The 25,741-nt window shown below is 46.1% G+C and overlaps 1 protein-coding gene across 23 annotated transcripts in view; it reads right to left on the reverse strand.

Moving 5' to 3' along the window:
• The window catches only part of PTK2 (protein tyrosine kinase 2), a 1,447,287-nt gene that overhangs the window by 780,426 nt on the left and 641,120 nt on the right, over positions 1-25,741 (reverse strand). For all 23 annotated transcript variants that reach the window (XM_029592091.1, XM_029592099.1, XM_029592089.1 and 20 more), the window contains one exon: positions 23,002-23,032. In XM_029592091.1, the coding sequence (XP_029447951.1) occupies positions 23,002-23,032 (31 nt within the window). The remainder of the gene's footprint in view (positions 1-23,001; positions 23,033-25,741) is intronic.

Consider the following 25,741-nt stretch of genomic DNA (forward strand, 5'->3'; position numbering starts at 1 on the left):
CCGTGAAAATGTCCAAGTCCCTATTGGACATTGCCTCCTCCTGCCACATTGCTACTCCGTTGAACTTATCTAAAAATTGTAGCCACATTACAATTTCAGCCCTTACTGGTCTCGATATCCTAATGTGATGGTGTGGTCGCTTCACCCCTATCGTCGCTACTGCCAATCGTCTTAAGAAAGCCCTCCCCATGGGTATTACCCGAGTCGCGAAATTGAGGCTTCCTATCAAGGATTGCATCGCTGTTAAGATGACCTTCCTAGCTGTCAGTGTCTTTCTAAGCAAGTCCCGCAGCTTACATACTTTCTCTAACGGCAGTCTCGATGTCATTGTCAATGTGTCTATCTCTATGCCTAAGATAGATAAGGTGGTAGCTGGACCTTCCGTCTTTTCCTGCGCCAACGGGACGCCAAATTCTCGGGCCATTTCCTGAAATCCGGTTAATATCTGTGCACAGGTGGCCCTATCGGCCGGTCCCACAAATAAGAAATCGTCCAGATAATGGACCACGTTGCTGTTCCCTGTCCTTTTTTGTAGTGCCCAATGTAGGAATGTGCTAAACATCTCGAAACAAGCACAAGATATAGAACACCCCATGGGCATACACTTGTCGAAGTAGTACCTGCCTTTGAATTGAAAACCTAGGAGCGGGAAGCTGTCGGGATGCACGGGCAGCAATCTGAAAGCGGACTTTATGTCTGCCTTGGCCATTAGAGCCCCTTGGCCGCATAGCCTTACCAATGAGATCGCTGCATCGAAAGATGCGTATTGGACCCTGCAAGCCTCCTCCGGTAAATGATCATTGACAGACTCGCCCGGGGGATATGACAGGTTCCGGATAAGCCTGAACTCCCCCTGCCCTTTCTTAGGCACTACTGCCAACGGTGAAACCATCATGTCCCGGAAAGGTGGGTCCGCGAATGGACCCGCCATCCTTCCCAATTCGATTTTTCTAAGGACATTCTGTTTTACTATGTCCGCGTGTCTCACTACTGAGACGGCATTACCTAATCTCACGCTCCTAATTTTCCCTTGAAATGGTATTCTAAAACCGTATCTGAAACCCTCCCTAAGCCTGGCAGCCTCCTCTCTTTTAGGGTAGTCTGCCAGCCATTCCAACATGTTCGCCAGGTGTATCGGCGACGGTGCCTTACTGAGGACGCAATTGCTTTCCTCCCCCACCGAGAGTGCTAGCCGGCCCCTGCCCTTTCTTACTGCACTTGCTGGCCGGGTGCGGTGCGGAGCACATGGAGCATATATGTCTAAATTTGCATTCGTGGAATGTGCAACCTGCCTTGTATCTCCAATACACTTTGTCCTTGCTATTCCCGCTTTCCCCCCAGGAATTACTCCCCGGCGTTGGTGTCCCGTTAGCCGCCTTTCCGCTCCCATGTGCCCCACTTGTGTCAAGGACCTTGCTGGTCATTTGACGTAGCCATAGGCCGACGTCCTGCGTTCCCCATGACATGCCCTTATTGTCCTCCATTTTATCCCTAAAATGCTCGTCGTAATTCAACCAGCACCATCCTTGATACTCCTTATAACCTTCAAGTATTGCGTCTGCATAGCTAAGCATAGGCGCAAACTGTAACGGGTCTGCCCTTCCTGTTATCCTCAAAAATTCTCTAGCCCAATTCACTATGTTTTTTGCCACTTTTGCTTCGCCCACCTTTTTCTCATCCTTTTTTCCCTTCTTCCTTCTCTCTACCGCACCCTTCCTACCCTCCAATACTGAGAATATATCTATGTACTCTCTTTTTCTTATTTTGCTGCGCAGCGCCCTCGGAACACTTTCCCACAATTCCGCTAAGGGCGGCAGTGCCGTGGTAGCTGTCGCGCCTGCTCCTGTGCACCTGCCCGCCGCTGAGTGCACTGTTTCCCCTTCGCTCCCTTCGGAGTCGTCCTCCGATGAGTCAGTGGAGGATTCGCTAACCTTCCTCCTTCTCTTATTACCCTTCCTATTCGCCACTCCCTCCCTTTACTCGTTCTCCACTGTGTCGCCCGCTGGGTGCCTCCGCTCCGACCACCACGTCCGCTGCACCTCCCGGCACTTGTGTCTCGTTGTCCTCCCCGGAACTCGTCTCGCTTTCTCGACTCTCCGTCCCTGGGGTGACTTTGCCTCTGCGGGCCACGCTCTCCGCGGTTCGTTTCTTGCGCTGCGGTCCCAATTCGCTCTGTCCCTCTCGCACTTGTGTAGACTCCAAAGCCTTTTGGGCTCCGACAACCCTGTCCTGCGTGGCCATCGAGCCCCCGGCCGCCTGATTGTACCATGGCGGGGGCACCTGCCACCATGGTGGGTACATGTGCTGTTGATAAGGGTTAGCCATCGTGGCCAACCATGCCTGGGCACTTTGCTGGGTTCCTCCCAGCCCACCTTGTGACAGAGTCTCTGGTACTGGGCCGGATGCTCCCAGGGGTGGCATGGCTCCCACTCCTGCTGTAGGCCACATGGGCCATCCCCACTGCAGTGGGCCTCCTTGCCCCGACTCCAGCCGTGAGCCCGTAGGGTCCGTGGTGGCTGTCTTGTTCGACCAGGACTGGCTTCGCCTGCTGCCGTCCCCCTCCGCTCTTCTTTGCCTGCACCTTCTTGGCCTTGTCCGCCGGCCGTGCCCCCTTGTGGCTCCTAGTCAGTGGTCCTCGCCTCCTGCCGGCCTCTCGTCCTCCCTCTCCCTTTCCTGGGGCAGGATCCTCCGGTCCATCCCGTGGCTTCACCCCTCTTCTTCCTTGCTCCCCCCCGTGCTCTCGCTGGTCCTTTCCCCAGCATGCTCACAATCAACACACAGGACTGCTCTCTTTCTTTATTCAACAGTTTACGATTGTTTACTCACGGTTTGCCGCTTCCGAACGATGGGGGGAAAGCGCTGGGGCTTCCTCGTCCGCTCCTGCGATCAGCTCCCGTTTCCTTGCGCTCCAGTTGTCCACGTGCTTACCGTGGTCAGCTGTGCTGGGAGTCCTGCCTGCCTCTTGTGTTTCTGTCGTCTGTGTCTTTAAATCCTTCACAGCGCTGCTGCAGCCCTCCTCCGGGTCAAGCCTGCCACTCCAAGACGCACAGATCAGTGCTAATTTTCCCGGAACAACCACAGTGCTGCTTCTCCTCCTGCCGCTGAGTCTCTGCTCCCTCCGTGCTTATCCTGGTACCGGGATGGGCTTCCACGAGGGAGGAATTCTTCTGTGTCTACCTCTCCGTTCTTCGGTTTCCACCTCCCTCTCAATGTGGATTCAATTCGCTGCCGTTCAGCTCCACAGCGCTTGCTGGCTCACTGCCTGCCACCCGATGCCTGCTCCTCCTCCTGGCCTTTGTGTCCGGCCCTTCTAACGTTGCGCCGCGCGGTCGATCGCGCTCCGGGGTGCCCCTATGCTCTCCACGTGGTGCCCCGCAGCTGCTGCTGGCACCCGCCTGCCTCTTTAAATGTCCGGCCGAATCGCCGAGGTTGCCCTCTGTCCCGGCGCCAGGAAGACGCAGAAAAGGGGCAGTTCCTTTTAAATTTTTCTCCCTGCGGGTCCTCGTGGCCTCCTGAGGCGTCCGCCTCGCTGCCTGCCCCTCGGTCCGCTCTCCCGGACGTCCGCCGCTCGCGATCGCGATCGGCCTCTGTGGCCCAATTCTCCCGAGCAGATCAAGGCAAGGAAAAAGGCGAACCGGCGAGCGCAGGCAAGGAAAAAGGCTGAGGCCCGCGCTCGCCGGCCCTTTAAAGGCCCTCGGGTCTCTCGAGCGACCCCGTGCTGACGTCATCGCGTCACCAACGCGATGACGTCCGCCGCCCCCGCCCGTGGGGAATTGCGCGCCGCCGTGGAGATCGCCCCGGACGCCAGGTAGGGTAGTAGGGGGGTCCCCCCCTTCGGCAGACGCCATGTTAAGGGGGGGGCCCTCCCTGCACGAGGCGAATCGGCCCCGTTTTTTGTTTTCATTTTAATTTTCATTTTTATATATATATTTTTTTTCTATTTTCATGTTACGGTTTTTATTTTTTATCTCCATCCATTTCGAATTGCGAACTGGTTGTTACCTTGAGTTTTTTCTTTTTAATAGATCACAACACCAAGTTGCTCAGTCTGGATTGTATGAAATTTTTGACTGCTTATTTATCCTTCACAATTGAAGACATTCACCGATAGGTACTTACAATTTACTGTAATTTGTTTTCTGACCAGTACCCACCTTCCCTGTGTATCAGTGCCAGTCATGTACAACACGTATACGTATTCCACTTTTTTCATTTTCTTATGAGGTAGAGTCTTACTCCAATTCACCAGGACAATACACATCAACAATTTTTCCTTATACTCACACACGATTTTCCTGTGTAACAAAGCTATCCAATTATGTATTCAAGCATGTCATTAAAATATGTGCACATTTTCTGTTTTGATTCACATTTATCTGTTTTATTGATTCACTATATATGCATCATTGTTGTTAATATTTATGTACACAGTCGGCCGGATTTTAAAAGGGTTACGCACATAAGTTATGCACGTAACCCTTTTAAAAAAAACCCTGCATGCGCCGAGCCTATTTTGCATAGGCTAGGCAGCGTGTGCGCAAGCCATGGGACGCGCGTAAGTCCCGGGGCGTTCCGGGGGAAGTGTCGGGGGCGTGGCGCCGGCCCGGGGGCGTGGTAGAGGCCTCCGGACCAGCCCCCGGGTTGGATGATGGCGCGCCAGCAGCCCGTTGGCGCGCACAGAGATATGCCAGCTGGAGGCCGGTGTAACTTTGCCAACAAAGGTAGGGGGAAGGGTTAGATAGGGCTGGGGGGTGGGTTAGGTAGGGGAAGGGAGGATAAGGTGCAGGGGGGGTAGAAGGAAAGTTCCCTCCGAGGCCGCTCCGATTTCGGAGCGGCCTCGGAGGGAACTGGCAGCGCGCGCAGGGCTCGGCACGCGCTGCCAGTTCCCTTATTTTTTATTGTAACTTTCTCTCACTTTTTTGTAAGTTTTTTTTGTAAATTTTTCTCACTAATTTGTAAGTTTTTTATTGTAACTTTCTCTCACTTTTTCTCTCGTCGCCTACTGTTCACTGTTAATGTTAATGCATACTGTTAATGTTATTGCACCACTGTTTATTGTAAACCGATACGATATGATTGGTATCATGAGTGTCAGTATAAAAAAGCCCTAAATAAATAAATAAATAAGTTGCACAAATGTGAACCCCCTTGCACGCGCCGACCCCGAATTTTATAAGATACGCGCGTATCTTATAAAATCCGGCATACTTTTGTTTGCGCCTGGTGTGCGAACAAAAGTACGCGCGCAGATTTAGAAAATCTACCCCTCTATGTTCTATTACATATGCACATGATCTTTTTTGTTTATTTACACCCATTCATATAACATATGTTATGTGTATTTTATTTTTGAGTTTTAAGAGATATATACTTTTTGCCCTCAACAGCCCCTGAGGCAGCTCCTGCGGGAGCGAAACTCGGCCAGAGTCGGGTTTATTCCAATAAAGGCTGCTTTATACTGATCACCTTGTGTTTCTTCGCTTACCATCAAACATTAGACATTTTCAAAGGCTTTGCTAAAAAGAACAGCTTTAAATGCTTACGTAAACAGTTGTATATCCTGAACATGCCTAAGCTCTGCTGGCAGGTCATTCCATAATATTGCTCCTAAAACTGAAAGAGCCTGACTCCTGGTTTCCAGCAACCATGGTAAACTTGCTACTGGGACCTCTAAAAGATGTTGAACTAAAGAGTTCAGATTCCTAGATGGATTCTATAAACTAGACATACTTTTTAAACAGAGTCATCCACTCACAAGACCTTGAATACAATAGTCAAAATTTTAAATTTATCTGTCTAGGAGATGGGCAACCAGTGCAAACGATATAAATGAGGACTAATGTGTTCAAATCGATCTGTATTAACTATCTAATTGGCTGAGTTTTACAAAACCTGGAGCACCTGTAGGCATTTTTTTTGGCAGACCAAAGTAATCAATTGATGTAACAACGAAGGCCTGAATTATAGTTCTAAAATCTGATGAATCAAAAAATAGTTATAAATGCCGAAGCATTCGCAAATTGAAATAACCTCTAGACAGCATCCCTTTAATTGATATCTAACTACACATTCTGTAATTTTATTTTATTAGAATAGTTTCCATAATTTTTCCTGGCAGTGAAGTCACACTCATCAGTCTATAGTTTCCAGGATCACCACTGGAGCCTTTTTTCCAATATCAGGTTTACACTGGCCATCTTCCAGTCTTCAGGAACAATGGACGATTTTAATGCTAGGTTACAAATTACTGAAATTTCATTTTTTAATTCTTTCAGAACCCTAGGGTGTACACCATCTGGTCTGGGCAATTGCTACTCTTCAATTCATCAATCTGCCATACTACATTTTATAGGTACACTGTCTGTGGATCTTTCCTAAGTGCCCCTTTAACCCCTTGTTCACCTGACGGTCCAACCAACTCCCACATAGGCTTCCTGCTTCTGATGAATTTTTAAAAGTTTTTATTATAAGTTTCTGCTTCTATAGCAACTTCTACTCAAATTCTCTCAGTCTATTTTATCAATATTTTACATTTAACTTACCAATGCTTATGCTTTTTCCTATTTTCTTCAGATGGATCCTTCTTCCAATTTTTGGAGGAATTTTTTTTGGCTAAAACTTTGGCCTTTTATCTAAGCTGGCAGGCATTTGACCTTCTTTCTACCTTTAATGCATGGAATACATCTGGACTGCGCTTCTAAGATGGTATTTTTAAACCATGTCCTGGTCCCTTGTACACCTTTGTTTCTTTCTGTCTTCCTCATTTTAATTTGCCAAGTGCCCCAACTACTCTCCAACTTTTAGGAAAAGACTAAAAACTTGGCTTTTTAAAAAAGCTTTCCCAGAACTGGATTAAATTCTCTACCCATCAGCACAAACACAAAAGTTAGTGAACTGTAATAAAAAACCCACTAACTTCCCACGCAGTCACAGCAATATATTATTATACTACACAACAGTATCATATTTGGTCTTTTATGCTACACATCTATATTTATATAATATTATACATATCCATTAATTGATACAGTTGGCTGAAATGTAAATATTCTTTCTGTAATTCCCTCCCCCTTTCAGATCCTAGTTATTTTTCCTTCTTTTTTGTAACTTTCTCACATCCTAAATATTGTTATAATATTTTTTAAGTTTCATACTATATTTGATGTTGAATTGGGAAATGTTTATTACTATGTTACTCTCTGCCTTTACACACATGTTAATTGTAAACCGGGTTGATGTGATTCTTATCATGAAACTCGGTATAATAAAAATAATAAAATAAATAAATTAAATAAATAAAATACTCTCACCAAATCCTGTGTTCCACTAAGAATTAGATCTAAAAAAGCTCCTTTGCTTGTCACTTCCTGAACCAATTGCTCCATGAAGTAATCATTTTCTTCATCCAGGAACTTTATCTCTCTAGCAGGTCCTGATGTTACATTTACCCCATCAATATTGGGATAACTGAAATAAATCTCCCATTATTACTGCATTGCCAAATTGGTTAACTTCCCTTATTTCCCTTAGCATTTCATCGTCCATTTTATCATTTTGGACAGGTGGATGCTAGTACTGAGAAATGACTACTTACCTGATAATTTCCTTTTCTTTAGGATAGATAGATGAATCCAGAACCAGTGGGTTATGCATCCCTACCAGCAGATGGAGACTGAGCAAAGCTGACATCACAAAATGCATACTCCTGCCAGTATTGTCTTCAACTTTGGACAAACTAACAAAAACTTGATTAATAACAGATAACCATTTAAGTACTCAGTCAACAGGAAACACTGAGCTCAAATAATGTAGTAGCACTAAGTCTAGGGACTGGAGTAATCCCTGGACCACAAAGCTACGCAGGAGGATCATACCACAATTATTTGGCAGCCAAGGGCAGGAAGCTGGATTCATCTGTCTATCCTAAAGAAAAGGAAATTATCAGGTAAGTAGTCATTTCTCAGTACTAGCATCCACCTGTCCAAAATGATAAAACGGACAATGAAATGCTAAGGGAAATAAGGAAAGTTAACCAATTTGGCAACTCAATTAGTGCCTAGACAGATGAAACCAGAACCAGTGGGATGTACCCAAGCTGCTCATGAATAGGGCAGGAGGTTGCCCACGATCCAGACAAAACTGTACGTGCAAAAGCTGCATCCTACTGGGCCTGCACATCCAGACAATAACACCTTGAAAAGGTGTGTAAAGAGGACCAAATTGCAGCTCGGCAAAAGTCAACAGGAGACAATCTAATTTCTGCCCATGATACTGCCTGAGCCCTAGTGGAATGAGGCCTAACCTAACGAGGTAATGGCTTTTCAGCATCCACACATGCGGCCATGACTACCTCCTTAATCCAGTCAGCTAGTGTAGCCAGCAAAGCTGGCTTGCTCTGTTTATTACCACCGTGGTGGACAAACAGGCGATCCATCTTCCAGAAAGGTTTAGAAACCTCCAGGTATATCTCACGATATGGCTCTTACATAAGAATATGCCATACTGGGTCAGACCAAGGGTCCATCAAGCCCAGCATCCTGTTTCCAACAGTGGCCAATCTAGGCCATAAGAACCTGGCAAGTACCCAAAAACTAAGTCTATTCCATGTTACCATTGCTAGTAATAGCAGTGGCTAATTTCTAAGTCAACTTAATTAATAGCAGGTAATGGACTTCTCCTCCAAGAGCTTATCCAATCCTTTTTTAAACACAGTATACTAACTGCACTAACCACATCCTCTGGCAACAAATTCCAGAGTTTAATAGTGCGTTGATTGAAAAAGAACTTTCTCTGATTAGTTTTAAATGTGCCACATGCTAACTTCATGGAGTGCCCCCTAGTCTATTATCCGAAAGCGTAAATAACTGATTCACATCTACCCGTTCTAGACCTCTCATGATTTTAAACACCTCTATCATATACCCCCTCAGCCGTCTCATCTCCAAGCTGAAAAGTCCAAACCTCTTTAGTCTTTCCTCATAGGGGAGCTGTTCCATTCCCCTTATCATTTTGGTAGCCCTTCTCTGTACCTTCTCCATCGCAATTATATCTTTTTTGAGATGCGGCGACCAGACTTGTACACAGTATTCAAGGTGCGGTCTCACCATGGAGTGATAGAGGCATTGACATTTTCCGTTTTATTCACCATTCCCTTTCTAATAATTCCCAACATTCTGCTTGCCTTTTTGACTGCTGCAGCACACTGAACCGAGGATTTCAATGTGTTATACACTACGACGCCTAGATCTCTTTCTTGGGTAGTAGCACCTAATATAGAACCTAACATTGTGTAACTATAGCATGGGTTATTTTCCCTATATGCATCACCTTGCACTTATCCACATTAAATTTCATCTGCCATTTTGATGCCCAATTTTCCAGTCTCACAAGGTCTTCCTGCAATTTATCACAATCTGCTTGTGATTTAACTACTCTGAACAATTTTATATCATCTGCAAATTTGATTACCTCACTCGTCATATTTCTTTCTGGATCATTTATAAATATATTGAAAAGTAAGGGTCCCAATAAAGATCCCTGAGGCACTCCACTGCCTTCCACTGAGAAAACTGTCCATTTAATCCTACTCTCAGTTTCCTGTCTTTTAGCCAGTTTGTAATCCACAAAAGGACCGCCACCTATCCCACAACTTTTTACTTTTCCTAGAAGTCTCTCATGAGGAACTTGTCAAACACCTTAGGAAAATCCAAGTACACTACTACCGGTTCACCATATCCACATGTTTATTAACTCCTTCAAAGAAGTGAAACAGTTTTGTGAGGCAAGACTTGCCTTGGGTAAAGCCATGCTGACTTTGTTCCATTAAACCAAGTCTTTCTATATGTTCTGTGATTTTGATATTTAGAACACTTTCCACTATTTTTCCTGGCACAGAAGTCAGGCTAACCGGTCTGTAGTTTCCCGGATCACCCCTGGAGCCCTTTTTAAATATTGGGGTTATATTAGTTATCCTCCAGTCTTCAAGTACAATGGATGATTTTAATGATTATTGGCACCTGTTAGAATGTACGATATCCTACATTTACTTACCTTACTCTATGTGCCTATTTGTAAACCGTTGCGATGGTATATAACTTAGCGACGGTATAGAAAAGTTTTCAAATAAATAAATAAATAAATAAATAAATAAATGATAGTAAAAATTTGTAACCTAATAGGTCTGAAATTTCATTTTTTTAGTTCCTTCAGAACTCTGGGGTGTATACCATCCGGTCCAGGTGATTTACTACTCTTCAGTTTGTCAGTCAGGCCTACCACATCTTCTAGGTTCACTGTGATTTGGTTAGTCCATCTGAATCATTATCCATGAAAACCTTCTTTTGTATGGGTACCTCCCCAAGATCCTCTCAGTAAACACCAAAGCAAAGAAATCATTTAATCTTTCCGTGATGGCCTTATCTTCTCTAAGTGCCCCTTTAACCGCTCGATCATCTAACAGTCCAACTGACTCCCTCACAGGCTTTCTGCTTCGGATATATTTAAAAAAGATTTTACTGTGAGTTTTTGCCTCTACGGTCAACTTCTTTTCAAATTCTCTCTTAGCCTGTCTTATCAATGTCTTACATTTAACTTGCCAACTCTTATGCATTATCCTATTTTCTTCTGTTGGATCCTTCTTCCAATTTTTGAATGAAGATCTTTTGGCTAAAATAGCTTCTTTCACCTCCCTTTTTAGCCATGCCGGTAATCGTTTACCTTCTTTCCACCTTTCTTAATGTGTGAAATACATCTGGACTGTGCTTCTAGGATGGTATTATTTAACAATGACCACGCAGTCATGCATTTGGGGTGTGGTAATCCGAAAGAGTTGTATGTGATGGGGGGTGAAGGGCTGTTGTGCACGGAGCAAGAGGGACCTTGGGGTGTTTGTATCTAGTGATCTGAAGATGGCGAAGCAATGTGACAAGGCGATAGCTAAAGCCAGAAGAATGCTAGGTTGTATAGAGAGAGGAATAACCAGTAAGAAAAAGGAGGTGATAATCCCCTTGTACAGAGGTCCTTGTTGAGACCTCACCTGGAGTATTGTGTTCAGTTCTGGAGACTGTATCTCAAAAGGGACATACAGGATGGAGGCAGTCCAGAGAAGGGCAATAAAACTGGTGGGGGGGCTCCAAATGACTTATATATGGAGAGGTTGAAGGACCTAAATATGTATACCCTCGAGGAGAGGAGATGCAGGGGAGATATGATACAGGCCTTCAGTGGGAGAACTGAGAGGAAAGGATCACCTTGCTGGTGGCTGAAAGGAATCAGTAAGTTTTTGCTTGGTACATTGTCTTTTTTAAAAGTATTGGGGCAAAGTTAACTATTTGGGAATATTATTTAGTGTGTTTCTGTGTTTGTGCTTTTAATAGTCAGTAAGGCAGCGAATAAACAGACGTTAGAGTGTTTGTATATTAAAAACAAAAAAAAAGGTAGCCAGATACTAGAAATAAGCTAGGAGCAGTGTATACCTAAGTAAAAGGGTTGAAAAGTTCAGTTCAGTTACTCACCTTGGAAAGGTGTTGAGGTAGTGTGATTTGGTTTGATTAGCTACCAACATTTGTTAATCAAGATAGCAGTGAGTCACTCTGGCTGACTAACTTAAGTTAGACTGTTTGTATTTCCCAACCCTCCCACCCCTCGCCCACCTACCCCTCAGCTCATCCTTTAATTAATAGGCAGGTGCCACTATAAAAAAAACAACAAAAAACACCTGAATGAGAGTTTGATCATTCCCGAAGGACATTAATTAGACACATTCCTACTTCCATAACAACCTAACTCTTAAGTAAGAACTGAACAAATTTGAGATGAAGGCAGTAGTCCAGCAGCAAAATGGGGGCTTCCAGTCTTTTGCATCGAGTGTCACATGTCTGATTTTTTACCCGCTGGTGAGAAACTGTACATGTGCATGCGATGCAAAGAGCTCCTGGCTCTCAGAGAACAAGTCCGATCTCTGGAGGCTGGAGTGACAGACATAGAGGAGCTGAGGCAGACAGAGGTATATAGATGAGGCCTTCAGGGACATAGTAGCCAATTCCCAACTTCAGACTGGCAGCCCTGGTGCTGCCTTGGAGGAAGAAGGTCTCATGATCGGACAGCATCAACCTGGTGCAGCAGGAAAGGATCCCGTAGCAAGGACCTGCTCTCCAGGTGATGCATTGTCCTTTCGAACCAGGGATATCTCCCCAAGGCCTACTGCCCAGGAGGGAAGGGTTAGGTCAGCCGCCATAGCCGGTGATTCAATTATTAGGAATGTAGACAGCTGGGTGGCTGGTGGGTGTGAGGATTGCCTGGTAACATGCCTACCTGGTGCGCAGGTGGCGGACCTCACGTGTCACCTAGATAGGATTTTAGACAGTGCTGGGGAGAAGCTGGCTGTCGAGGTACATGTGGGCAACAACATCGTAAAATGTGGGAGGGAGGTTCTGGAAGCCAAATTTAGGCTCTTAGGTAGAAAGCTTAAATCCAGAACCTCCAGGGTAGCATTCTCTGAAATGCTTCCTGTTCCACGTGCAGGTCAGAGGCAGGCAGGGCTCAGGAATCTCAATGCGTGGATGAGACTATGATGCAAGGAAGAGGGATTCAGTTTTGTTAAGAACTGGGGAACCTTTTGGGGAAGGGGGAGTCTCTTCCGAAGGGATGGGCTCCACCTTAACCAGGGTGGAACCAGACTGCTGGCATTAACCTTTAAAAAGGAGATAGAGCAGCTTTTAAACTAGAACAAAGGGAAAAGCAGACAGTCGCTCAGCAGTGCATGGTTCGGAGAGAGGTGTCTTCAAAGGATACTAATGATGCATTAGAATTAGGGCATCCAGACAGTAAGGTTCCAATAATAAGAAAAGTAGTCCAAGTGCCTGTAACTAAAATCTCACCTGAGCTAAAAAATTCTAACTTATCCCTATCAATAAAAAAGCAGAATGAAAATACAAACGAAAAAACAAACTTTGAAATGTTTGTATGCTAATGCCAGAAGTCTACGAAGTAAGATGGGAGAATTAGAATAGAATGATGACAGACTTAATTGGCATCTCAGAGACATGGTGGAAGGAGGACAACCAATGGGACAGTGCTATACCAGGGTACAAATTATATCGCAATGACAGAGAGGAGCACCCGGGAGGCGGTGTAGAGCTTTATGTCCGGGATGGCATAGAGTCCAACAGGATAAACATCCTGCATGAGACTAAATGTACAATTGAATCTTTATGGGTAGAAATCCCTTGTGTGTTGGGGAAGACTATAGTGATAGGAGTATACTACCGTCCACCTAGTCAAGATGGTGAGACGGACAGTGAAATGCTAAGAGAAATTAGGGAAGCTAACCAAATTGGTAGTGTGGTAATAATGGGAGACTTCAATTACCCAAATATTGACTGGGTAAATGTATCACGGGACATGCTAGAGAAATAAAGTTCCTGGATGGAATAAATGACATTTTTATGGAGCAATTGGTTCAGGAACAGACAAGAGAGGGAGCAATTTTAGATCTAATTCTCAGTGGAGCACAGGATTTGGTGAGAGTGTTAATGGTGGTGGGGCCGCTTGGCAATAGTGATCATAATATGATCAACTTTGAATTAATGATTGGAAGGGGAACAGTAAGCAAATCCACGGCTCTCGTGCTAAACTTTCAAAAGGGAAACTTTGATAAAATGAGAAAAATTGTTAGAAAAAAAGTGAAAGGAGCAGCTACAAAGGTAAAAAGTGTGCAAGAGGCGTGGTCATTGTTAAAAAATACCATTCTAGAAGCACAGTCCAGATGTATTCCACACATTAAAAAAGTGAAAAGAAGGTAAAATGATTACCGGCATAGTTAAAAGGGGAGGTGAAAGAAGCTAGTTTAGCCAAAAGATTTTCATTCAAAAATTGGAAGAAGGATCCAACAGAAGAAAATAGGACAATGCATAAGAGTTGGCAAGTTAAATGTAAGACATTGATAAGACAGGCTAAGAGAGAATTTGAAAAGAAGTTGGCCGTAGCGGCAAAAACTCACAGTAAAAACTTTTAAAAATATATCTGAAGCAGAAAGCCGGTGAGGGAGTCAGTTGGACCGTTAGATGATCGAGGGGTTAAAGGCGCACTTAGAGAAGATAAGGCCATCGCGGAAAAATTAAATGATTTCTTTGCTTCGGTGTTTACTGAAGAGGATGTTGGGGAGGTACCCGTAATGGAGAAGGTTTTCATGGGTAATGATTCAGATGGACTGAACCAAATCACAGTGAACCTAGAAGATGTGGTAGGCCTGATTGACAAACTGAAGAGTAGTAAATCACCTGGACCGGATGGTATACACCCCAGAGTTCAGAAGGAACTAAAAAATGAAATTTCAGACCTATTAGTAAACATTTGTAACCTATCATTAAAATCATCCATAGTACCTGAAGACTGGAGGATAACTAATATAACCCCAATATTTAAAAAGGGCTCTGAGGTGATCTGAGAAACTACAGACTGGTTAGCCTCACTTCAGTGCCAGGAAAAATAGGGGAAAGTACTCTAAACATCAAAATCACAGCACATATAAAAAGACATGGTTTAATGGAACAAAGTCAGCATGGCTTTACCCAAGGCAAGTCTTACCTCACAAAACTGCTTCAATTTTTGGAGGAGTTATTAAACATGTGGATAAAGGTGAACCGGTAGATGTAGTGTACTTGGATTTTCAGAAGGCATTTGACAAAGCTCCTCATGAGAGGCTTTTAGGAAAAGTAAAAAGTCATGGAATAGGTGGCGACGACCTTTCGTGGATTACAAACTGGCTAAAAGACAGGAAACAGAGAGTAGGATTAAATGGACAATTTTCTCATTGGAAGGGAGTGGGCAGTGGAGTGCCTCAGGGATCTGTGTTGGGACCCTTACTTTTCAATATATTTATAAATGATCTGGAAAGAAATACGATGAGTGAGGTAATCAAATTTGCAGATGATACAAAATTGTTCAGAGTAGTTAAATCACAAGAGGATTATGATAAATTGCAGGAATACCTTGAGAGACTATAAAATTGGGCATCAAAATGGCAGATGAAATTTAATATGGATAAGTGCAAGGTGATGTATATAGAGAAAAATAACCCATGCTATAGTTACACAATGTTAGGTTCCATATTAGGTGCTACCATCCAAGAAAGAGATCTAGGCGTCATTGTGGATAACACATTGAAATTGTCGGTTCAGTGTACTGCAGCAGTCAAAAAAGCAAACAGAATGTTGGGAATTATTAGAAAGGGAATGGTGAATAAACGGGATACTAATAGTTTTCAGGGTTGGAGGGAAAGACATCTCCATACCTTTGGGTCATTATGGGAAGCAGGTAATATTATACCCTTCCAGACCCTTCAAGATAGTTATCATTTTGGGGGAGGTGAGGTTTTTCGGTATTTGAGCATAAGACATTTTATGTGCTCTAGAGCTATACGTCAAGACTTATCCCTGGGGATTGCTCAATTCGAGCACTGGTGTAATCAGGCGGATAAGCTCCAAAAAGTAATCTCAAAAGTATATGAATATATAAATGCGGACATCACCTATGTCCCTACGTTCGTAAAGGCCTGGGAGAAGGACCTGGGGGATACACTGGATAAGGAAACATGGGATGTTATTTTCTTGACCACCAAACGCAGTTCTATTTCTGCATCCTTGGCGGAAAATGGATATAAGGTATTGCTGAGGTGGTATTGTACTCCCTACAAATTGTGGAAAGCCAATCTCCGGCCCACGGCAAATTGTTGGCGGGGATGCGGAGAGGTAGGAACTTTTTTCCACATGTGGTGGGAGTGCCCCAAGATTCGGCAAATCTGGGACGTGGTTTCCAATCTATGCACTCAAATTTTGAAGCAGCCTATTGTTCTGTCTCCTGCTCAGGCGCTGCTTAGTGTCCCGGTTGCTAGTAACCGAAATTCTTGGCTGCTGATGCATCAAATACTGATTGCAGCTCGCTGTGTCATAGCGGCACAATGGAAACAGCATGACTCTCCCTCTATACAAGATGTCCTATGTAAGTTGGATATTATGCAAGGTTTATATAAGTTGACTGCACAAAAGCATCGCACCCCACTCAAACACACGAATATTTGGCAACCCTATCAGTTGTGGCGCATAGGCAACCGCCCACCTTCTTAGGTTCAGGCTTTGACTGTTCCATCTAGTCCCCTCTACACGCGTTGGGGTGACATTTTCCCTAGGTGTTGCACGATGCTGGTTCAGAAAAGCTATAGCCTTCTTCACTAGTTGTACGTTCTGTTATTGTCTAGAGTGAATCTCCTATAAGGATATGCATTAATCTATATGTGTAACCTGTGTTATGTGATGGTATTCATTGTGTTGTATTTTATGCTACACGGTTAATAAACTTTAACTGGAAAAAAAAAAAAGAAAGGGAATGGTGAATAAAACGGAAAATGTCATAATGCTTCTGTATCGCTCCATGGTGAGACCGCACCTTGAATACTGTGTACAATTCTGGCCGCTGCATCTCAAAAAAGATATAATTGCGATGGAGAAGGTACAGAGAAGGGCGACCTAAATGATAAGGGGAATGGAACAGCTCCCCTATGAGGAAAGACTAAAGAGGTTAGGACTTTTCAGCTTGGAGAAGAGATGGCTGAGGGGGGAAATCATGTGAGGTCTAGAATGGGTAGATGTGAATCGGTTATTTGCTCTTTCAGATCATAGAAAGACTAGGGGGCACTCCATGAAGTTAGCATGTGGCACATTTAAAACTAATTGGAGAAAGCAAATGTTGCTTACCTGTAACAGGTGTTCTCACAGGACAGCAGGATGTTAGTCCTCATATATGGGGTGACATCACAGGATGGAGCCCAATCACAGAACACTTTTGTCAAAGTTTCTAGAACTTTGACTGGCCCCTACTGGGCATGCCCAGCATGGCACCAACCCTGCAGCCAGCAGTAGTCCCTCTTTAGTCTGGTTACAAAGCAACAGGCAGTGCCGAAAAATAAAATAAGACAACGAACCCAACACCGCGGGGAGGCGGGAGGGTTTCATGAGGACTAACATCCTGCTGACCTGTGAGAACACCTGTTACAGGTAAGCAACATTTGCTTTATCACAGGACAAGCAGGATGGTAGTCCTCACATATGGGTGAGTACTGAGCTAAGGAAGTCTGGACGTGCACCAAATGCACCCAAGACAAGCAACAGGCACAACAATTTGGGTGGAATTTGGGAGACGGCATCCTGAACCCCACCAGGCAGGTGGAAGTGTGTTGGTACATCACGTCGTAAATAAGTTACGCAAGACAGACTGGCCAAAGATGGAATCTTGTCTTCCAGCTTTGTCTAAGCAATAGTGGGCTGTAAAAGTATGGAGAGAACACCAAGTGGCAGCCCTGCAAATGTCAGGAAGCGGCACTGATCGTAGGTGTGCTACTGAAGTCGCCATGGCCCTCACAGAGTGTGCTTTAACACGATCTTGAAATGGAATGCCCGCTTGCTGATAGCAAAAGGTTATGCAATCTGCTAGCCAGGAGGAGAGAGTCTGCTTATCCACTGGCTGCCCCAATTTGTTCGGATGGAAAGAGATAAATAATTGAGTGCTCTTTCTGTGGGCAGCTGTACCGTCTAGGTAGAACGCTAGAGCCCGTTTGCAGTCAAGGGTATGAGAGCCTGCTCTCCTGGATTGGAATGGGGCCTGGGAAAAAAGGTAGGTAGTATAATGGATTGATTGAGATGAAACTCAGATACTACCTTAGGCAAGAACTTAGGGTGAGTGCAAAGTACCGCCCGGTCCTGCAGAAGTTTAGTGTAAGGCGGATAGGTAACCAGGGCCTGTAGTTCACTAACTCTGCGAGCCAAAGTGATAGCCAAAAGGAAAATCACTTTCCATGTGAGATAGCGAAGTTCACAGGATTGGAGAGGCTCAATGGTGGTTTCATGAGCCGACCCAAAACCAGATTGAGGTCCCAAGAAAAGGCTGGAGGATGCAATGGAGGCTTGAGGTGAAGCAAGCCTTTCAGAAATCATGTGACAAGGGGTTGTACTGAGATAGGGACACCCCCGATACCTTTATGGAAGGCGGCTACCGCACTGACATGCATTCTGATGGAGGAAGTTTTAAGACCTAACTCTGACAAGTGCCAGAGGTAGTCTAGAAACTGCGGGATTGGACAGGTAAAGGAATCAAGGGCCTGAGAAGAGCACCATGACTTGAACCTGTCCCATTGTAATAATACGATTTTTTCATGGAAGGCTTCCGTGAAGCAATCAAGACACGGGAGACTGGATCAGAAAGGTTAAGCGGCTGAAGGATTAACCTTTCAACATCCATGCCGTCAGGGACAGGGCTTGAAGATTGGGGTGGCGAAGGCACCCTTCGTTTTGAGTGATTAGAAGCGGGTCTGTTCCCAGAGGAATGTGCCTGCGAATGGAGAGATCCTGAAGTATTGGAAGCCACACCTGGGGGGGCCAGTGGGGTGCTACCAGGATCATGGTTCCTTTGTCCTGACGTAACTTCACGAGAGTCTTCGGGAAAAGTGGAAGTGGAGGGAATGAGTATAGGAGACCTGTTACCCATGATAGGGAGAACGCATCTCTTGTTGGATAATGTCTGTGAATGAGAGAGCAGAAGTTCTCTACTTTGCAGTTTTGAGGTGATGCAAAGAGGTCTATTTGAGGGTAACCGCATTGTTGGAAGATCAAGTCCACTATTGAGGGGTTGAGAGACCACTCGTGCGGTTGAAAGGTGCGACTTAGCTTGTCTGCCAACACATTGTCCACTCCCGGCAAGTAGGTGGCCCTGAGGTACATCGAGTGGGAGAGGGCCTCCTCTCATATCTGCGCAGCTTCCTGACACAGGAGGCAGGAGCCCGTGCCTCCCTGTTTGTTGATGTACCACATGGCCACCTGGGTGTCCATCTGAATCAGGATGACTTGGTTGGAGAGGCGATCCTGAAATACTCTGAGAGCATATCTGATTGCTCGAAGCTCCAGGAAATTGATTTGGTGTTTGGCTTCCTCTGGAGACCAAGTTCCTTTTGTCTGCAGATTGGCCACATGGGCTCCCCAGCGAGGTTGGAAGCACCGGTGGTGAGATTTATTTGAGGGTCTGGAGCATGGAAGGGCAAGCCTTGGATGAGATTGATCTGATTTTTCCACCAGGCGAGAGACTGACGGAGTGAGTCGGTGACGTGGACAATGGTCGACAGGGGCTGATTGCATTGAGTCTATTGTGACCTTAGAATCCACTGCATGACTCTCATGGCTAGGCGGGCCATTGGGGTGACCTGAACTGAGGACGCCATGTGTCCCAGGAGGATGAGAAAGCGGCATGTAGTCGTGTAGCGCTGAGACTGCAGCTGGTGTGCGAGAGAGACGAGAATGAGAGCTCTTTGTCGAGGTATAAAAGCTTTTGCCTGCAAGGTGTCCAAGTCTATCCCTATGAATGATAAGGTCTGAGATGGGACTAAGTAAGATTTGTCGTAGTTGAGGAGAAATTCTAGCGAAGTCAGCATGTGTAAGGTAAGAAGTAGGGACGACAGAGCAGTTTCCTGAGTGGGAGCCCTGATCAACCAATCATCTAGATAGGGGTAGACGTGAACACCTTGAGTCCTGAAGAAGGCTGCAACTACTACGAGACATTTTGTGAAGACTCGTGGTGCAGACGCGAGGCCGAATGGAAGCACTCGGTACTGATAGTGCTTGGGGCCTACCAGAAATCTCGGTATTAGCGATGAGATGGCGTTATCGTAATATGAGTGTATGCGTCCTGGAGGTCTATTTATTTTATTTATTTATTTGAGTTTTTTCTATACCGGCATTCTTGATGAGTATCACATCATGCCGGTTTACAATAAACAAGGGGGTGTAATAATAAGTTACAATAAAAAGAACAAGTAACAGGTGCTGAGTGAAAACAATTGCAGTTACAATAAAACAGGGAAATGCACAACTGGGAGCAGAGAAAGGCGATAGGAATTTAACAGAATACATTTACCAAACTTTCTAGAGAGCAGAGTCAGTCTCCTCTTTGTAGAAGAGGAAGAAGAGAACCCAAGTTTACTATTTTGAACTTTTCTCGCTGGAGGTACTTGTTGAGGGCATGTAGATCCAGAATTGGATGAACGCCTCCCGATTTTTTGGGGATTAGAAGTACCGGGAATAGAACCCTAGGCCGTGCTGAGAGTAGGGTACTGGTTCTATTGCCTTGGACTGGAGAAGGAGACAGACCTCCTGTTCCAGAAGGATGACGTGATCGGATGTTCTCCACGTCGGTAGAGGTGGGGAGTCCGGTGGAATGGAGAGAAAGTTCAGATGATAACCTTGAGCGATTATCGCTAGGACCCACTGGTCTGAGGTGATTGAGTGCCACCTGTTGTTGAAATGGCATAATTGACTTCCCACGGGTATGTGAGGCAGTGGAAGCTGGCTGCTGCTCTCTATGCAGGAGTCAAAAACTGGAAACAGGGCCCGGATGACGAGCTGCTTGCAGCTTATGTTTTCTTATCTGACGAGACTGGGTTTTTTGAAATGGTCTCGTAGAGCGAGTCCTAGCCGGTGGCGGGTAGGATTTCTTCGGACAGAAGAAGGACTTCTTAGTGTCTTTTCAGAAAGGCTGTTTTGAGGAGTACTCAGAAGGCATCAGAGAGAGCTGTCTCAGGGTCTCATGATGGTCCTTGAGTTCCGCCACCGTTCGTTGAATCTGTTCACTGAACAGATTGTCTCCTACACAGGCACGGTCGGATAATCTGTCTTGCACTTCAGGGTGAAGGTCCGAAGATTTGAGCCAGGCCCATCTTCTTGCCGAGATAGCAGTTGCAGATACCCTGGTAGCAGTGTCAAAGATATCATAAGATGATCTTATTTCATGCTTGCCCGCCTCAAAACCCTTGTTTACTAGGGTTTGGAGCTGATCTTGAAATTGCTGAGGCAGGGAGTCTGTCAAGTCTTATATCTGCGTAAATAAGACCCTGTTATATTGGGTCATATAGAGCTGATAAGAGGCGATTCGGAAGACAAGCATTGAGCACTGGAAGACCCGGCGACCAATGGCATCTAGAAATTTTTGTTCCTTGCCTGGGGGAAAGGAAGTGTGGGGTTTTGATCTCTTTGCCCTCTTTTGGGCAGATTCTACAACTACAGATTGGTGATCCAATTGAGGTTTTTGAAAACCTGGGGCTGACTGTACCAAATAAGTGGTGTCAGCCTTCCTGTTGACTGGAGCAACAGAGCCAGGGTGTTCCCAGTTCTTTTTGAGGAGATCCAGAAAATTTTGTGAATAGGGATGGAGGTTATTTCCTTGGGAGCATCCAGGAATTGCAACAGCTCCATCATTTGATGCTTGTCATCTTGTTCGGTCTGTAATTAGAAGGGAACCAATTCAGACATCTCCTTCACAAAATTTATGAAGGAAAGGTCCTCTGGAGGAGAACGCTTTCTGCTTTCAGTAGGAAAAGGTAGTGAAGGCAGGTCATCAGTGTCTGGTGAAGAATCATCAGTCCATGTATCTTAGGGATCAGCACCTGCCCCTCTAGGAGCCCAAGGGGGACGGGACGGTGGAATCCCTGAGGGTCCTGGTCTAGGCTCCGAAGGAATAATTGGAGGCACCGATGAAGGCATCGAAGGCACAGATGCAGGCATCGAGGGCATCGATGAATGGATCGGTGGTGCCGACGGACGCATCGGCTTCGATGGCCGAGGTATCGGTAGGACTCCTATGGAGGGATGCGGAACGGTGTTTCTCCTCCCGATGACAAGGTAAGCGGAGAGGGTACTGGAGCCATCGGTGACCCGGGATCCATCGGTGGAAAAGTGGCAATGAACGCTTCCATCTTCGAGAGCAGCGATGCCAACGCTGCCAGAATCTGGTCAGTGGTCGGTTCCAGGATCGGTACCGATGTCTGTGCCGGAGGAACTTGGAGTCGATGCATCACCTTGTCGATGGCCTCCTGAACCAGCCGGTCCAGTTCTTCTTGGAGACCTGGAGCAAGCAGCCCAGGCTCCGGAACAGAAGGAGGCGGCAGAGTAATAGCCGGAGGGGCCACCGGTAAAGGCGGAGTCACGGCTTCCAATCCCCTTTCTGGTGAGGGTTGCCTCAGTGACCCAGTCGGCGAAGAGGTTGGTGCCTTTTCTGGATGGGGTTTCTTCGACAGCAGCTCGGACGATGGAGAGGTCGATGATTTCGCTCCCTCGATGGTCCGAGACTTCCGATGTGTGTGGCGATGTTTCTCTCTACGATCCCCTCAGTCCTGAGGGGGAGTAGAGGTGGTTGAAGGTCGAGAAGTCGTCGATGCCAGGCGGTCACCGGTCGGTGATCCATACTGGCGTGAAGTTGACGGTGCCAGTTCAGACGACGTCTGGGTTTGAGCATGGAAGAGAAGTTCCATCTTCTCCATTCTGGCCTTGCGACCTTTTGATGTTATTAGGGTACATTTGGTGCAGGTCAGGATATCGTGCTCACATCCGAGACACATTACACAGACCTTATGAGGGTCTGTTATGGACATGGTGCAATTGCAGTACGGGCACAGACGGAACCCAGACGCCATGGCCATGAAAAGTTTGAGCCACGGTACAGTCGACGGCCAGTAGGCCACAAGGGCCAAACTAGACGGGAATCGACCGAAAACCGGTAGAAAACTTACCAGAGTACCGCAGCTTGAAAAATTTGGAGAGACCCCTGTGGGGTAAGAAAAGTTGTAGTAATTCCGTGAGGAAAATTCCTGTCAGGAATCTCTGTGAAGCTCCTTAACCGCGTAGCTTCTGCTGCGCGGAAAAAAGACTGAAGGAAGACCCCTGCTGGCTGCAGGGTTGGTGCCATGCTGGGCATGCCCAGTAGGGGCCAGTCAAAGTTCTAGAAACTTTGACAAAAATGTTCCATGATTTGGCTCCATCCTGTGATGTCACCCATATGTGAGGACTACCATCCTGCTTGTCCTGTGAGAAAAGCTTGTATTTTACAATTTTACACGTAATTATGTAACTCTGTTCTTAATCTTTACAAAGATCATACTGAATCTTAAAATGTTTCAGTAATACTTACTTTGGTAAAGATGGTAAAGCTCTTTCACCTTCTGTGGAAACAGAAATAAACCAAAGTTAAGAACGGTTTCAAAGAAGTTTGATTACAGTTGCTTAGTATTTAATATTCAGTCTATAATTTTTGCCTGAAGTTTACAATTTTCATGAAAAGAAAGATAAATACTAAGGGGTACTTAATTTTTAAACATTTCATTTTTAGAAATAAACTGTAACTGAAAATGCTAAAACAGTGTAGTCATAAACAGTCTAGGTCTACTTTTAAATGAAAAGGTAAAAGAAAATAGTAAAAATGCATACCTAAAAAGCAAAATAATGTAAGTCCTTATAAGTGGGTGAAGATATTTGACAGAGAGCATCTGGTAAAGTTTACTTCAAAGCACATAAAAATCTAATAAGCATGTGCTTGCCATCTTGCAGGCCCCTTCAGTTTATAATATAGCTAAAAACATCTAAGAACCAAGTTCAAGAGAAGGCAGGTAGATTCTGTGAGGACTTGGGTTGTGCTGTCAAAGAACATATTACAGGTAAGCAAATTTTACTTTCTCTGAGGACAGCAGAGTTGCTTACCTGTAACAGGCTCTCTCCCAGGATAGCAGGATGTTAGTCCTCACAGATGGGTGACATCAGATGAAGCCCTGTCACGGAACACTTTTGTCAAAGTTTCTAGAACTTTGGCACACTGATCATGCCCAGCATGCCACTAACCCTGTGGCCACACGGGGTCCCCCCCTTCAGTCTCGTTTGATAGCAAAAAAGCACAAAATAAAATAAGAAAAAGTAAGCGAATCCAACTCCGCAGGGAGGCGGGCGGGTTTTGTAAGGACTAATATCCTGCTGCCCTGGGAGAATACCTGTTACAGGTAGGCAACTCTGCTTTCTCCCAGGACAAGCAGGATGGTAGTCCTCACAGATGGGTGAATAGCAAGCTGCAGGCTATCCCCAGAACACCACGGGCCAACAAGCACCCAATAACGTGCAACAGGCACAACAATAGGGGCGCTGTTGGCAACAATGGGGCAGCCTGAATACCATACTAGGCCTTAGGTAGGAAGAGTTGGGTTGTTACATTGGGAACATATTACGAAGGCCAAACTGGCCAAAGACGCTATTCTTGTCAACCGTCCTTATACAGACAGTAATGGGCTGCGAAAGTGTGAAGGGAACTCCACGTCACGGCCTTGCAGATTTTGGAGATGGGGACTACCCAGACGTGCACCACTGACGCTGCCATGTCCCTTACTGAGTGCGCTTTCACTTAGCCCTCAAGTGGAAGGCCTGCTTGTTGGCAGCAGAAAGCGATACAGTCCGCCAACCAATTGGAGAGGGTCAGCATGCCCACCACAACTCCCAGTCTATTCTTGTTGAAGGAGACAGAGTTGTGTGGAATGCTGGTGGGCTGCTATGCGGTCTAAATAAAAGGCGAGAGCACGCTTGCAGTCCAAGGTATGTAGAGCCCGCTCACCTGGGTGTGACTATGGCCTCGGGAAAAAGGTGGGCAACACAATGGACTGATTTAGGTGGAAGTCAGTCACTATCTTAGGCAGGAACTTAGGGAGAGTGCGCAGTACCACCCTGTCGTGGAATAACCTCATGTAAGGCAGATAGGTCACTAGGGCCTGTAGCTCACTGACCCTGAGAGCAGAAGTAACCACCACGAGGAAGAGAAATTTCCAAGTGAAGTGCTTGAACTCGCAGGAGCGCAAGGGCTCAAACGGAGGCCAAATGAGCCACGCCAGCACTATATGTCTAGGTCCGAGACCACAAAAGGAGGAAGTAATGGAGGCTTCAGTTGATGTAAGCCTCTCACGAAGCGCCCTGTTAAGGGCTGCTCCGAGACTGGGGTGTCGCTGTAGCTTCATGAGAGTCTTGCCTATTATCAGAATTGGAGGGTACGCATATAAAAGGCCCGCACTCCAGGAGTTGGTGAAGGCAGCCACGGCCGGTCTCCCTTGATCTCTGTGTAGGGAGCAGAATCAGTCAACCTTGTGGTTCTGCGAGGACGCAAAGAGATCTACATCCGGCTGACCCCACCGGCGGAAGATCCTGTCCGCTACACAGGGGTTCAGGGACCATTCGTGGGGCTGGAATGTCTGGCTGAGGCGGTCCACCATTTTATTCTTGGAGCCTACCAGGTAGATGGCTCGTAGAAGCATGGAATGCAACAGGGCCCAGGCCCAAATCTGTGCCGCCTCTTGGTGGAGCAGATAAGACCCTGTGCCCCCCTGTTTGTTCACAAACAACATGGCTACTTGATTGCCCGTTTGGATGAATACGACCTTGTTGGTCAGGCAGTCCTGGAATGCGTAGAGCGCATACCGCATTGCCCGGAGTTCCAGGAAGTTGATCTGGCAGGCCGCCTCAGTTCTTGACCATACCCCTTGTGTCCGCAGGCCGTTGACATGGGCACCCCAGCCTAGGCTGGAGGTGTTTGTGGTCAAGGTCACCTGAGCAGCCGGGGGCTGAAAGGGATGTCCCTTGCTCAAGTTGGATTTCTGCGCTCACCAGGCAAGGGAGAGCTGGAGCAGGTTGGTTATCTGGAAGAGCGCTGAGTTTCTGAGTGACTTGGTGCCACTGAGACCGTAGGGTCCACTGCGTGACTCTCATTGCTAAGAGGGCCATCGGGATGACGTGCACCAATGATGCCATGTGGCCCAGCAACTTCAAGAGCAAGTGGGCGGAGGCCTTCCGCCAGTGGCGGATGGATCTGGCCAGCCCAGCCAGGGTGGCTATGCGGTCGCCGG

The sequence above is a fragment of the Rhinatrema bivittatum genome, chromosome 2, assembly GCF_901001135.1.
Source record: "Rhinatrema bivittatum chromosome 2, aRhiBiv1.1, whole genome shotgun sequence".
In the NCBI taxonomy this organism is placed as follows: domain Eukaryota; kingdom Metazoa; phylum Chordata; class Amphibia; order Gymnophiona; family Rhinatrematidae; genus Rhinatrema; species Rhinatrema bivittatum.